The 14854-nt window shown below is 40.0% G+C and overlaps 1 protein-coding gene across 1 annotated transcript; it reads left to right on the top strand.

The window, feature by feature from the left end:
- Positions 1-617: 617 nt before the first annotated feature.
- LOC139639840 (myelin and lymphocyte protein-like) lies at positions 618-3636 on the top strand (the record flags this gene model as incomplete). The annotated part of the gene is made up of 2 exons (XM_071513993.1): positions 618-840; positions 2057-3636. Coding segments are annotated over 2 exons (298 nt in total), but the record flags the coding sequence as incomplete, so codon positions are not given.
- Positions 3637-14854: the final 11218 nt, after the last annotated feature.

Here is a 14854-nt window from a genome sequence, read left to right as displayed (position 1 = left end):
AATTGTTTATGACTGTGTTTATGAAAGCCTACTGTATGTGTATGGTTACATAACATCTAGCTTGTTGCTTTTTTTTTTTTAAATCTTTTTTTTTAAAAACAGCTTTAAAAAGCAAACTATCTGTTTATACTTCATTATTATTGATAGGTAATTTATAAAACCACAAGTCTAATACTCTAATATATCTCCATTAGCAATAGCAATAGCAATTGTTAGTAAAAGTAAAAAGGGTGAAGAAGAAGAAGAATTTGTGAAATTTTAAACATTTCAGTCTAAACCACATCTAATTCCAGATTAAGCCCCACCCACTTATGTTTTTATCTTAATATGGATACAAATAGAAATTATTTGGTTGGTTGAACAAATACAGATATAAATAGTAGCAAACAAGCTTATTAGCTGACCAACAGGCCGACCAAGAACCACCATATGAATAAATTATCAGTTTTATCTCAGCGCAACCAAATAAAACTCTCATTGAAATACGACACCAGCTACACTGAGACTGTTGTGAAACAGTGTCTGTGTGTGTTTACAGAGCTCACCACTGGTCCGCTGGCAGGACAGTCACTGTCTGTCTGTCTGTCTGTCTGTCTGTCTGTCTGTTATGGTAAGAGGTATTCATGTCCTGTTTTCTTCTTCTTCTTCTTCTTCTTCTTCTTCTTCTTCTTCTTCTTCTTCTTCTTCTTCCTCCTCCTCCTCTGTCATCCCACCCAGGACTTTGTGTATCACGGCCTGGCTGCCTTCTTCTACCTCAGTGCTTCAGTGGCTTTGGCCAAAGTGACTCTGGAAATGAAAGATGGCGTCCTCCAAAACTACCAGCTGGACATTTCTGCAGTGGTGAGTCCAGCAGAGCTCCTCCAACATGGAGGAGTCTGGCTGCTTTCATGTTGACTGGATGTTGAATTGTCTACAGATTGTTTATTACAGCAATGTTCCAGCAATATACATCAATATACTCCATATAGGCCTTTATCTTAAAGCGGTGATTCTCAACCTTTTTCACATCAAGGACCCCTAATTTAGTCCACATTAGGGCCACGGACCCCCATTTGATGAGACTTTGTCTCTCTGACCCAAATCTGAGAATATTTGTATTGTCAGATATGATTTTGTCCAGAATTCCATGACTAAATGTAAACTATGATCAAAACAGTCATTCTAATACATTCTCCAATTGTATTACAGTAACTTCTTGTAAATGAAATAATGCTGAAGTTTAACAATTCATCAATTTGCTGGGGACCCTCTGGAACCCCAACAAGAACCCCTGGTTGTCCCCGGACCCCACGTTGAGAACTACTGTCTTAAAGGACAAGTCCAGTGTGATTTGAGTTTTTTGCTCATTTTTTTTTACCATTTCCATTCCTTAAATGTAAATTCTGACAGTTTTTATATACATGAACCACGATTAAAGATATTTTTAAATCAGTTTTGCCAAACCTCTCAGGCTCATTCACTCCCATTCAATTCTTATTTCTGCTTTCTGCTTGTAAGAGGCAAGATACCACTTCCGGGTCACTACATGTCTGATTTCTGCATTTTCCTCGCCAGAATAAATCTTTCAATCTATACCTAACGTTCTCTGTGGTTGTCAATCACAACCCAGTCAAGCCAACAAAGCAAAGCAAGACTCTGTTTCAGAATGTAATTTAAAAAACAACTAAGACGAAGGAAAAATAGCAATATGTCCAAATGTGATAAAAGCTGGAAAACAATCTACAGTGATGGAAAACAGTGGAAAAGTGCAAAAACTCCAATCACACTGGAACTGTCCTTTAATGAGACTTGCTGCATCTGTTTACCATTGGACCCAGCCTCCGTCTCATAGTGCGGGTCGATATATTGCTGATTGGAACTTCTTTAGACCAGATTAAACCAGGTCTGCACTTTAAAGGTGTCACAACTGAGACTTATGTCGGCTTTTAAACTCATTTAAGTTTTTAAAGCCTAACAACTCAGTGATGTTGACTGAGTTGTGTCCATGCTGCTGCTGTAGACAGGAGTCTCTGTGAGGAAGACCACATCCTGACTTCCTCCTCCTCTTCTCTTCCAGGTCTTCTCCTACATAGCAACCCTCCTCTACTTCATCCACACCATCCTGTCTGCCATCCGGTGGAAGTCCTTCTAGCTGCGACCGGGCTGCAGAGCCTCACTAACCGCACCAGGACAAATATTGTTTTTATTTTTTACACCTGTAAATAAAGCCACGGCACACTGAGATGAAGGCAAGGCTGTGGAGGAGTCAGTCCTGGTTTGGTTTTCCCTCTGCTGGGAGTGGAGGAGAAGACTTGGGAAGCTGTTTTTTCCTGTGAAGACACCAGAGCTGCGGAGCAACATCTGGATCTGTCATCCTACAACATCCTACTGCATCCTACAACATCCTACTGCATCCTACAACACACTACTGCATCCTACTGCATCCTACTGTATCCCACAACATCCTACAGCATCCCACAACATCTCACAGCATCTCACAACATCCTACAGCATCTCACAGCATCCCACAACATCCTACTGCATCTCACAGCATCCTACTGCATCTCACAGCATCCCACAACATCCCACAGCATCCTACAGCATCCACAACATCCTACAGCATCTCACAGCATCCCACAACATCCTACTGCATCTCACAGCATCCCACAACATCCCACAGCATCCTACAGCATCCCACAACATCCTACAGCATCTCACAGCATCCCACAACATCCTACTGCATCTCACAGCATCCTACTGCATCTCACAGCATCCCACAACATCCTACAGCATCTCACAGCATCCCACAACATCCTACAGCATCTCACAGCATCCCACAACATCCTACTGCATCTCACAGCATCCTACAGCATCCCACAACATCCTACTGCATCTCACAGCATCTCACAGCATCCTACAATATCCTTCAGCATCCTGTCATGACTGGTGGAGTCAGAAGGCCTCAGTCCGTCCTGTTGGGGATCCAAAGCGATGAGTGACAGTTCAGACTCAAACACTGTGCTAGCTAACTGCCAGCCGACCAGCCGAGCCTGATGGTCTGTGTCACAGCCGGAACAACAGAGCTGTGGGACTGTCAGCTGCATCCGTTGTCTTAAAGCACTGCAATACTGTAGATCCACACAGGCTGGAGCTGCTACCAAACCTCTCATTATATCATTATACCTGCTGACATGACACATTTATCAGTTCTCACCCAGCCTGCACACATCAGCATGGCTCACATCAGGACAGGATGACAAAAGTACAGAATGAATGTTTAGGTTTAGCTCACTGAAGATGGGAATCTGCGGATGGGGGACGATGTCATCCCCTCCTGCTTAGCCCCCTCCTCTGTGGATCTATACTGGAATAATTGTTACTGCAGTCAATTTTTTGTTTGTTTTCCTTTTATTAAATGGTTTAGATTGGTATTTATACTCAGTTGTTTTAACGAAAGGTCTGATGTGGCTGTTTTGTATTTTTGTAAGTTTCCAACTCAAATAGAAGAAAATAAAATGTCAAACTGAGCAGGAAACAGGAGGCAGGATGTATGATTTTTTTTTCTTTTTTGTAAAGTTAGCCTTTGCTACTGACAGCTTCTTTTTTGTAAATTTTTGAAACTGCCGAATTCATTGAAAATGAATAAATGTGTTTGTTTTGAAACATTTGAGACCAAAAATCACTTTAATCACCAAGTCCAAAAATGAGCAGGAATTAGTGTTGGTAACATGTAGTACAGACTGACACAGATAGACAGGAGAATATACACATCACTGTAATGTCTTCAGTGTTAATACACACAATACAAGACACCAAGCAGCATCCACTCTGTCTGCAGGGTGGAGACAGGGACCAATCAGACGCTGTGTTGCTACCTTAGCTGTCTCCATGGTTACAGAGGGCGGGGGTGGGGGGGGGGGGGGGGGGGGTTGATGGGGGTGATGCCGGCTGTTGACACTTATTAATATTTCACCAGCAGCAACACCAGGTGAAGCAGAGAGGGCAAACACACCGATCTGGTTCGGTCAGTAAACCGCAGAGTTTACACTTCACTGAAAAAACACAGTGACTCTGCTGGTGTCAGGTTGGGGGGGGGGGGGGGCAAACCAGTACCTGGTGAGTTGTTTCGGTTCAGTTTGTTTTGGCGAACTGACTTAAAACAGGCAGAGGGACAAAGGAAAACGGTCAAAATGAACCACGAGATATAAAACACTTAAAACACATAAAACACAAGGTAAGACATGAGATAGAAGCAATAAAATACCAGAAATAAAATACAATAAACTGAAACATATGTACTCTGGATCGAGCTGCTAATAGAACTGGTTAGTGGTGGAGAACCCTGGCCTCCATCAGGTCCTCAGATGCCACTGGGGCAGAAATCTTGTTTTTCATTTTCACTCTTTTTTGTTATCGTGTTTTCCTTATAATTTTCCCGTCATTTACAGATGACAGGGGAATACACTACATCAGTCAAAGCATTAATTCACCCTCTCTCTCTCTCTCTCTCACACACACACACACACTATATAAGTCACACACACATAACCAAAAGGGCTGGGGTGCAACCATGGTTATAGACATTATTTTTTCATACCATATTGACGTTGTTGGTGGGTTTTCGTCCAGCCGAGCATGTGGGATTGAAAGGCAGGCAGCCAGCTTCCCATTTACACCAGTATGTACATCCAGAGTGAGAATGCATTTCACTGAGTTTCTGAGTGTTTTAATGGTGTGTGTGTGTGTGTGTGTGTGTGTGTGTGTGTGTGTGTGTGTTGTTCGGCCGGTTTCCACTCAGCTGCTGGCGCTCTTCACCAGAGAGACCGAGGAGTTTCCAGATCAACGGCAAGAACATGAAACCAGGTTTAATGGGGTATGGCTGGACGTAAATACAGGACAGGCTGCTTCACACACACACACACACACACACACACACACACACGTGCGCACACACACACACACACATAGCTGCACATCAGGACTGACGGGTGCATGGATACCAACGTTCTATAATTATCTGTGCACACCCATCACACAATGCTGCATGGGCATGACTACACAGGCACACACACACACACACACACACACACACACACACACACAAACGTCTTTGCACAAAAGTGCTACTGTTACTGTGCTATTTATTTGTGGAGGGTAAAGGTGAACCTCTTGAACACACACACACACACACACACACACGCACACACACACACAGTGTAAGGCTGATCGGTATGGCAGGTCAGTGAACTGTAGCTGTGATGTATAATTGATTGGGGAGGCAGCAGGTGATAATAGCGGAGCATCTCCATGAAACCGAAGAGCAGCGGAGCCTCCGGACGTCTTTGACCCCGATCAGAGTCCAACACACGGCCTGCAGCAGGGAAACAACAGGAAATATCAAGGAGGGTCAACAGGAATCAATTATATTTCAGCAAAGCATTCATTTAGCTTTGTGTGTGTGTGTTTCCCCTTATAAAACACTCTATCTTCATGTAACCAGTGGTGAAACGAGTATGTCCTACTGCAACAGAAGTACTGTTACACACAGAAAAATAAAAGTGCGAACTGGAACCGAAAAGTTCTTCGGAGTGATGCCACAGAAGAACCATTTCTGGTTCCACAAAGAACCTTTCAAGAACCTTTTAAGAAATATATGGTTTCAAAGAACCATATAAGGTTATTTGGGACAGGCTATTAAAAAGTTCCTAATTCTTAGTTAGGCAATTGGATGGTGGGTGATGGTGTAAATGTGGAAAATAACCAAACCCCTCTATATTGTGCAATTGCAAATGAGGCTATAGAAGGACAGATAAAAACACAATGCAGGAGTCTAGTGCAGAAATGGTTCTTTAAAGAACCTTGGTCTGAAAGGTTCTTTATGGAACCAGAAATGGTTTTTCTATGGCATCACTCCCAAGAACCATTTTCGGCACCTTTATTTTTCTGTGTGTACCTTGCTGATATTTTAGTAGTAGTAAAAGCACCGGTGTAAAACTCTACTGCAGTAAAAGTAAAAAAGTGTGTGATTTAAAATGTCCTCAGAGTAAAAGTTCCTGAGTTCCTCTTTAGAACAGAGAACGTTGTCAGCTGTGATCTTTTCCATGTGATTCTAACAGGAGAGAGGACAGAGTTCACACTAGATTCTTTTCACTGGAAACATTAGAAAAGAGAAAATAAAGTGCAGAAACAAAGTAAAGTCAGATTCCTCTTCTCACTGTGAATGGATCCACAGTTTGTCAGTTTACGTTGATCCAGTTTCTGTTGCTGATGCAGAGACACACCATCTGTTCTGTGATGGATGGATTTAAAATGGACTGAAGGACAAAACTGCAGGAGAGATGGACTGAAGTAAAAGTCAAATTATTGACTTTAACGTACAAGAACACAAAAAAGTTACTCAATTACAGTAACTGGAGTAAATGTAATTAGTTACTTCCACCCTTGCATATAACGGTAACACTTTACAATATGGGTCACTAAGTTATGGGTAAGTTAATGCTTAATAAGCCTTAACTAACCCTTAATTAACAGTTAACTAATGTGTCTGGTAATCATTTACTAATGGTGTTCATGTTAACTAAGGTATTAATTTATACATGATTTAATAGTCATCTTTATAAACTATTAAATAATGTATAAATTAATACTTTAGTTAACATGAACACTTTAGTAAATTACACATTATTTAACTGTTAATTAAGGGTTAGTTAATGCTTATTAAGCATTTACTAACCTTAACTTAGTGACCCTTATTGTAAAGTGTTACTCATATAACTTACATCAGACTGATATTATTTACCATGATCTCTACTATCAATCTACATCATAAAGATTTATTTCAGCCTAAAAATGTGGTGAACTCTATTCCACAAAAGAGAAGATGCTAAAGTGAGTTCAGACGGTTCATCCTCCACTACTGACAACTACTGTAGTGACAACAGTGACAAAAAACAGTTTCATAGAGCGATGATCACTTTACACTGCAATATGAGAGACAACCACATGCTGCATATTTAATACGCTGAAATGTAAGTGAGATGAGGATGGAGTATTTATGATTTATTGATTAAATATCAGATTTACAAACTGAAGTGCAGTGTGGAAAGCTCTGCTGCCCCCTGTGGCTGCTGGGACTCATTACAGGAAAGACAAAAGTCTGTCTGTCACACATTCAGATTATGGGAAGTGTGTTGAAACCAAACAGCCTTTCTGAACTGGCTGTGCTCAGGCTGCCTGGGGGGGGGGGGGGGGGGGGGGGGGGGGGGGCTGAGCTTAGTATGGTATGGTATGATATGGTATGGTATTATGGTATGGTATATTATTGTATATTAGTATGGTATATTATAGTATGGTATCTCATATTATGGTATATTATGTATATTACGGTATGACATATTATGGTATGGTGTATTATAGTATGGTATGGTATCTTATGGTATCTTATGGCGTATTAGTATGGTATATTATAGTATGGTATCTTATATTATGGTATATTATGTATATTACGGTATGACATTATGGCATGGTGTATTATAGTATGGTATGGTATGGTATATTATGGTATATTAGTATGGTATGTTATGGCATGGCATGGTATGGTATCTTATATTATGCTATATATGGTGAACTGTGGAAGTGGCATTTGTATTCAGTATATAGATGTATATAAGTATAGATGTATATATTTGTATACTGAGTGTGTATATACTCAGTAATACTGTCAGTATATAACTTGACCTCAGGTCTAATCTTGAAAATTAAGTCGTAAAGTCATTGGTGATTAATAAATGTATTTTCTACACTGTTGCAGCAGAGAATTAAATCAGACGATTAAGTATTTTCTCTGTCCTGTTTCTACTGACTCCAGGTGAGGAGCAGACTTCATCGTTATCCTGCATCACTCATCTAGTAAATAAACCATATCATCATGATGTGCAGAGAATAGTTTAAAATATATTTTTTTTCAAAAGTACAAATTGTACTTCGACTGTTTTCAGTGGGACAAAGAAAAGCTTTAGATTGAGAGACAGACAAAATTTAGTTATTTTCACATATAAAATGATAATACACAGAAAGAAGAAGATAACAAAGTGCAGTTGAGACAAAAAGGTATGGGGTTTATGAAAAACATCTCAAACCAAAACCCAGCTGAATGTTACTGCAGATGACCCAGTGCTTACTGTAAATCTAAAAACCAGTAGAGTTAAAGTGAAATAAACAGCCGCACGCAGAACCGTACAGAAACATTTAGAGTTGGCAGCGGCTGTAATGAAAGCGCTGCCGGGTGAAGCGGAGGCGTCTGAGTGGAGCCGCTGTGTGTTCAGCCTGGATGTGACAAATCCAAACGGAAAAGGCAAGAACAAAAGGACAAACAGAGCCTGAACGAACCGCAGCTCGACAAAAATAACTTTATTTCCCACAGACCAAAGTCAGCGGGAACGAAGGTTTGAAGCCGCCGGCGGTGAGGAGGGAGTTTACTCCATCAAGCCCGGGTGCAATGTCACGCTCTGCAGAGACAAAGTCATGCATCTGAGCATCTGAGCATCTGAGCATCTGAGCATCTGAGCATCTGAGCATCTGAAACCTGCAGCATGACCTTTACCCCCTGGAGGCTGTCACCCATAGCATGCTTTGTAATATTAAATGAATTAAACACACCATTTCAAAACTGCTTTTAATCTCTAGCTCTCCTTTGGCCTCCTGGCCTTTTATTTTAACTGTCTTCTCTTTTTCCCACTCGACATTCGTTCTATTCTCTGTTTTATTCATTGTTATTGTCTGTAAAGCGTCTTTGAGTATCTAGAAAAGCGCTATACAAATAAAATTTATTATTAATAATAATACATTTTATTTGTATAGCGCTTTTCAAGGTACTTGAAGATGCTTCACAGCAAAAGACAACGGCAAAAAAGAGAAAAAATTACAATTTAATTACATTACATCAAAAGCGGAAAGATGACTATTGCAATATAGAACCAAGAGATAAAAAAAAGAGAAGAGATAAAAGAACAATGGAGAAAATTACATATTAAAGATGATTTATGATTCGAGTTTTTTAGGTTTTTGTCCACTAAATGTAGTTAAATGTTTTCTGTTTATGCTATAACACATCCCCCCCCCCCCGTATAATTAACATGTTGGCGGCTGTCAGTCATCTTCAGTCCCGCGTTCATTTACATACTGAAACCAGGAAACCAACGTCCGCATGAAATGAACTGAGTTTGATTCAGAGATTCACAGTCTGGAAAACTGATATCAACTCTGACAAGATTAAAACAAACGGGAGGAAACTTAACTCCTTACTGACAGAATGAAACACTTCTACAGACTGGATCAGGCAGATTTTACTGATATTAAAAGATGAACTTCTGGTAATGATCTTTGTAAACTGGATGAACTGGTTGAGTTTACTGGCCAAAACTAAAGCAGAGGGAGTTTGAAGTTTTAGCGGTGTGTTTAGTGGAGATGTTGAGGTCGGGCTCCAGCAGTGGAAAAGGAAAACAAGAACATGGTTGTGTGGATTCAAATTACAATAATTCAAAGTCTACGTTCAGCTCGGTTAATATTCTCAGTTCCTTTATTACCACGCTGACCACAAAACATTATTCCATTTCAAAATTTTATACGCATATCAGGTAATTTCATCAACTGTGATTCTACCCACTGAGCAATTTTACGTTGTTTAGCCCAGTGATTCTCAACTTTTTTCATATCAAGGACCCCTAATTTAGTCCACATTGGGGCCACAGACCCCCATTTGATGAGATTTTGTCTCTCAGACCCAAATCTGAGAATATTTTTTATTGTTAGAGATGATTTTGGCCAGAATTACATGACTATCTGTATTGCAGGTAGAGAGATAACTGTGGAACTATGATCAAAATAGTCTTTTCTTCTACATTCTCCAACTGTGTTAACTTCCTGTAACTGAAAAAATGGTTAAAAAGTTTAACAATTCATGAGTTTGCTGGGGACCCCCTGGAACCCCCTCAAGGACCCCTGGTGGTCCCCGGACCCCACGTTGAGAACCACTGGTTTAGCCATTTAAAAGATGTCTAAATGGTTCTAGACGTCGAGGCTAAAATGAGGCTACATGGGGTTTAAAAGTGAAAGAGTGCGTCTTCTGGGGTAAATGACACAAATAAAGCATCATCTTGTACATATGGACTTCTCTGCTGCTGCATATTTTTGATATTTACAGCTGTGCATTGCTTAAATATGTAATAATGTATTTAATGGTTGGTCTAAAACCAGGCTCCACCTAGCCAAAAAGATTCTGGACCATATGAGAGCTGAAGCACATTGAAATCACATCTAGTTTTTTTTTTTTTTGTGTAAATTGACCAGTTTTAACGTTGAACTATGATTGCTTTACTCTTTCTGTGAAGCACCTTGAGATTTTGTTGTATTTTAAAGTGTGCTATATAAATAAAATTCATTATTATTATTATCAGTGCTCAGTGGGAAAGTTACAATCAAAGTCTGAATGTGTTAAAAGTTAAAGACAAGCACTTGAGTCCAAATTTAGATTTTGAGTCGTGACTCGACTCTGACTCAAGCACTGAGGACTTGAACCTGAACTCAGGACTTGATCACCTCAGACCCGGCTCCACGTCTTTTCAGCGTTGAACAGATTGATGAGCGGGAACGTCGCTTGTCAAGAGACAGATGAAGATGAAGACACTTGGCGCAAGACGTAGAGCCAAATGTAAAATCTGTAAAAGGACAGTTGAGGAAAAGACTGTTCTAGCAGTTAGTCCTGGACTCAAACTGGTTGCTCAGACTCAGACTCGAGTGCTGAGGACTTGAGACTCCACTCTGACATGACCTGGTGACTCAGGCTTGAACTTGGGTTCAAACATTGAGGATTTGAGACTTGACTTGGATTGGAGGTTTGGTGACTCGACTACAACGCTGAGCCTTTCTGACAATCTTTTCTGAAAATGATGTGTAGTGTTTTGGGAATGAACTCTAATGTTTTGGTGAATCTAAACGACATCATCAACCAGAAAACACTGAACATTTCCTCATGGAAATAAGCCGTCAAAATGGCGCAGCGCCATCCATCAAACACACGACGTCACGGTGAGCAGCAGCTTGTCACTTCCAGCTTCATCATGAGCTCGAACCAGGAAGAATATTCTGGGATGCGGATCTGTTCATGACAGCAGCTCTTGTGTCTCTTGTTAAACCTGTCAGGCTCTCAGGCTGTGAATCGATCGCTGTAATCCTCCGTTTTAAGCAGGAAGTCATGAGGAGCTGCTTCCCAGCAGCTGCTGCAGGGGTTTGGGAAGCTTCCAGTCCCGTCTGGGCCGGAGGAGGAGGAAGAGGAGGAGGAGGAGGAGGAGGAGGAGGACCAGCAGCATCCTCAAAGCAGCTCGCTTCACTTCACCAGCCTCTACTGATTCCTTTACTAACATCTTTCAGGTGCATTTTCCCCGAGTGAGAATGTAGCAGTTCAGTGTCTTGTGCAAGGACACTTTGACACGGGACATGGCTGCTGATCGGGATCGAACCTGTGACCCGTCTGATACGGGACAGACTAACTAGGACACCATTTCCCCTTTCATTTTCACAGTTTTGTTTCATTTGCATTGGACCAATTGGGAACTAATTACATTTCCTCACGTTACTGTAATTGAGTTGCTTTTTTGTGTTCTTTTACTTCTTGGAGAAAGTCAGTAATTTAATTTTTACTTAAATACGTTTTTACTGCAGTTTTGTCCTTCAGTCCATTTTAAATCCATCCATCACAGAACAGGTTGTGTGTCTCTGCATCAGCAACAGAAACTGGATCAACGTAAAGAGGAATCTGACTTTACTTTGTTTCTGCACTTTATTTTGTCGTTTCCAATGTTTCCAGTTAAAAGAATCTAGTTTGAACTCTGTCCTCTCTCCTTTTAGAATCACATGCGAAGTCCACACAAAAGTACAGCAGTACTTTTACTTCTACTTCACTAAAATATCAGCGAAGTAACAGTACTTCTACTCAGTGGTGGAAAGTAACTAAGTACATTTACTCAAGTACTGTACTTAAGTACAATTTTGAGATACTTGTACTTTACTTGAGTATTTCCATTTGATGCTACTTTATACTTCCACTCCACTACATTTCAGAGGGAAATATTGTACTTTCTGCTCCACTACATTTATTTGACAGCTTTAGTTACTTTTCAGATGGAGATTTGACACAATGGATAATATAACAAGCTTTTAAAATACAACACATTGTTAAAGATGAAACCAGTGGTTTCCAGTGGTTTTGATGTCTTACAAAAAGCAGTGTGTAGTCGGGTCACATTTCAGATGTCTATGAGTTGTTAACAGCTCCACCAAATAGTGATTTTTCCCTCTAAACCTCACATGGTTTCATTTCAATAAATGTTCAAATGATCCAATATTTCAGCAAAAATCAAAGATTAGAGAAAAAGTCCAAAAACTGAAAACAGATTTGTGTATCAGAACTTTGTGTTTTCTTCTTTCCTCTCCCATGAATCATCTCACGACCCCTCAGATTTATCTGGTGACCCTTTGGAGGGGCCCGACCCCTAGGTTGGGAACCACTGGACTAAACTAGCAACTACTGTATATAAAGTAGTTCAAACTAGCTCCACCTCCAGCAGCTACAACAGTATTAATAACCTAATGATGTCATATATAATAAAATATCACTTCTTCCACCACTGCTTCTACTTGAGTAGGACATTCTATGACTCTTTCCACCACTAGTTATAAAGCAACTGAATTTGGCTGTTATTGAAGATATAGAATATAGAGAAAGATAATTAGCTGCATATGACTGAGTGTATTTTTATCTGCATGTACAGTAACCTGAGGTTCTCAGCTGCACCTTCACACACAGAAACACTCCTCAGTCTGCTCCTCACTGCACCTGTAACACCAAACTGACTCTGCTGGGAGTCGAACCAGCAACCAGTTACACCAGAATATCACTAAAGCTGCTCCAGTGTTTCTCTATTGATCGCTGAGAGGGAGAACGTCCCGTCTGATGAAATAACAAGTAAACATGAGTGATGCAGGCGGGCCTCGGGCCAATCAGTAACAAGTAAACAGACGCTGTAGCGCCGCCCTAAGGCCAATCAGTGTCATTTTGAAAACGCCGGAAACAGAGTAATGACAGAAATGTTTTGTCAACATCCGATCAGCGGCGTCCCAGAGACTGTGTGTGTGTGTGTGTGAGGGACAGACGGACCGGGGCCGATCCACAGACCCCGTTTCATCCTTCATCACAGAGGACGAGTCACGGCTAAAGTTAACCGTCCTAACTGATGTCACTCGTCCATCTACAGACACCGGGGTTGAGACGGCAGCCATGTTGGCTCCACCCCACACTGGTCTAGGTGTTACTGGAGGCTTACAGGAACCCATCAGCACCTCAGGACAGAGCCGGCTGCTGGAGACCCAAAACACTCCAACCACAACCATGAAACTACCTCCAACATTAAGAATAATAATAATTATTATAATTATAATAAAAAAAACCCAGAATATACAACAAGCTACATATAAAAACACAATGCATGAAATTATGTTATTTTCATTTTTTTCTTAAAGAGAATAAATACTACTTTATATTAATATTATACTTTCTATGAATAATACATTATAATCATACTTATAACACATTATAATGCCATCATAATGCAAGTATATTAAGTATAGTTATAATCATGCATAGACAGTTATAATGTTTTATAACATTATAAACACATTACTTACAATATGTTATAAAGCTTTTTCATTACCACTTAAATGAAAAAGCTTTATAACAGTTTATGAGTACTGTTATAAAACATTATAACTGTACTATATACTTATAATTAATTATGATAGCATAATAATGTGTTATAAATATGATTATAATGTATTATAGACACGGGCTTCATAGAAAGTGTTAGTTATAAGTTACATGGAAGTTGCATGATGTCATATTTTGATTGTCATTAGTGTGAAATGACATTTTAAAAAGACAAGTATGACAAGTATGACCAATGTGTGGACTGAGGCTATAGTGACATTTAATGTTACTTGAATAAATAATATAGAAACTTTACATGTGCTTTGTGTCTTTTTTTTTTTGCTTTCCTGGACCATAAAGTGCTGCTTTGCATAGCCATCACACACACACACACACACACACACACACACACACACACACACACACACACACACACACTTCATTCAGATGGGTTAAAAATAAAAGGCTGTGGAGGAATGTGGCTGCAGATAATCTATCAGCAGAGATAACAGCAGTAACACTCTGTCAGGTCAGTGGAAACTTCACTAACCAGCTGCTGTGAACCGAGCTTCACCAGTATCACTACCTGTGTCTTTCCCCTAAAACACTGTGTAATACTGTAAAAGTGAAGTCTGTGTATGTTGTTGTGATTGGTACTCGGCCCGCTGCAGAAGAGCTGACGTCTGCGCCCATGCCTTTGTACTTTAAACTGGGAACTCAGGAGTATTTTGAGATATAAATGTTAATTTATTCTTCCTGCTGACTCAGAGAAGGAACAAAGAATAAAGTGACGACTCATCTTTCTGATTCGTTCTGATCTTCTGTCATGACTGAAAACTCAGCTTCTCGAGAAATGAGTTCCAGTATCTTCTCCTCTATTACACTCTAATCTGTTATTTCTTTAAATCTTATTTGGGTAACACTTTACAATAAGGGTACATTTATTAAGCATTAACTAACCCTTAACTTAGTGTACCCTTATTGTAAAGTGTTACCCTTATTTGTTATATATTGCATATATATCTTGATATTTTTATAATTTACTTTCATACCACATACAGTATATATCTCACATTTTGGGAGGATTTTCATGTTGTACACTTCACTGAAGCTCCA

The sequence above is a fragment of the Centroberyx affinis genome, unplaced genomic scaffold, assembly GCF_046629955.1.
Source record: "Centroberyx affinis isolate AG114_WGS23_722 - 3 ecotype Tasmania unplaced genomic scaffold, CSIRO-AGI_Caff_v1 ptg007840l_1, whole genome shotgun sequence".
NCBI lineage: Eukaryota > Metazoa > Chordata > Actinopteri > Beryciformes > Berycidae > Centroberyx > Centroberyx affinis.
Note: the sequence above shows the minus strand (reverse complement) of the source record. Positions and strands in the feature narration are given on the sequence as shown.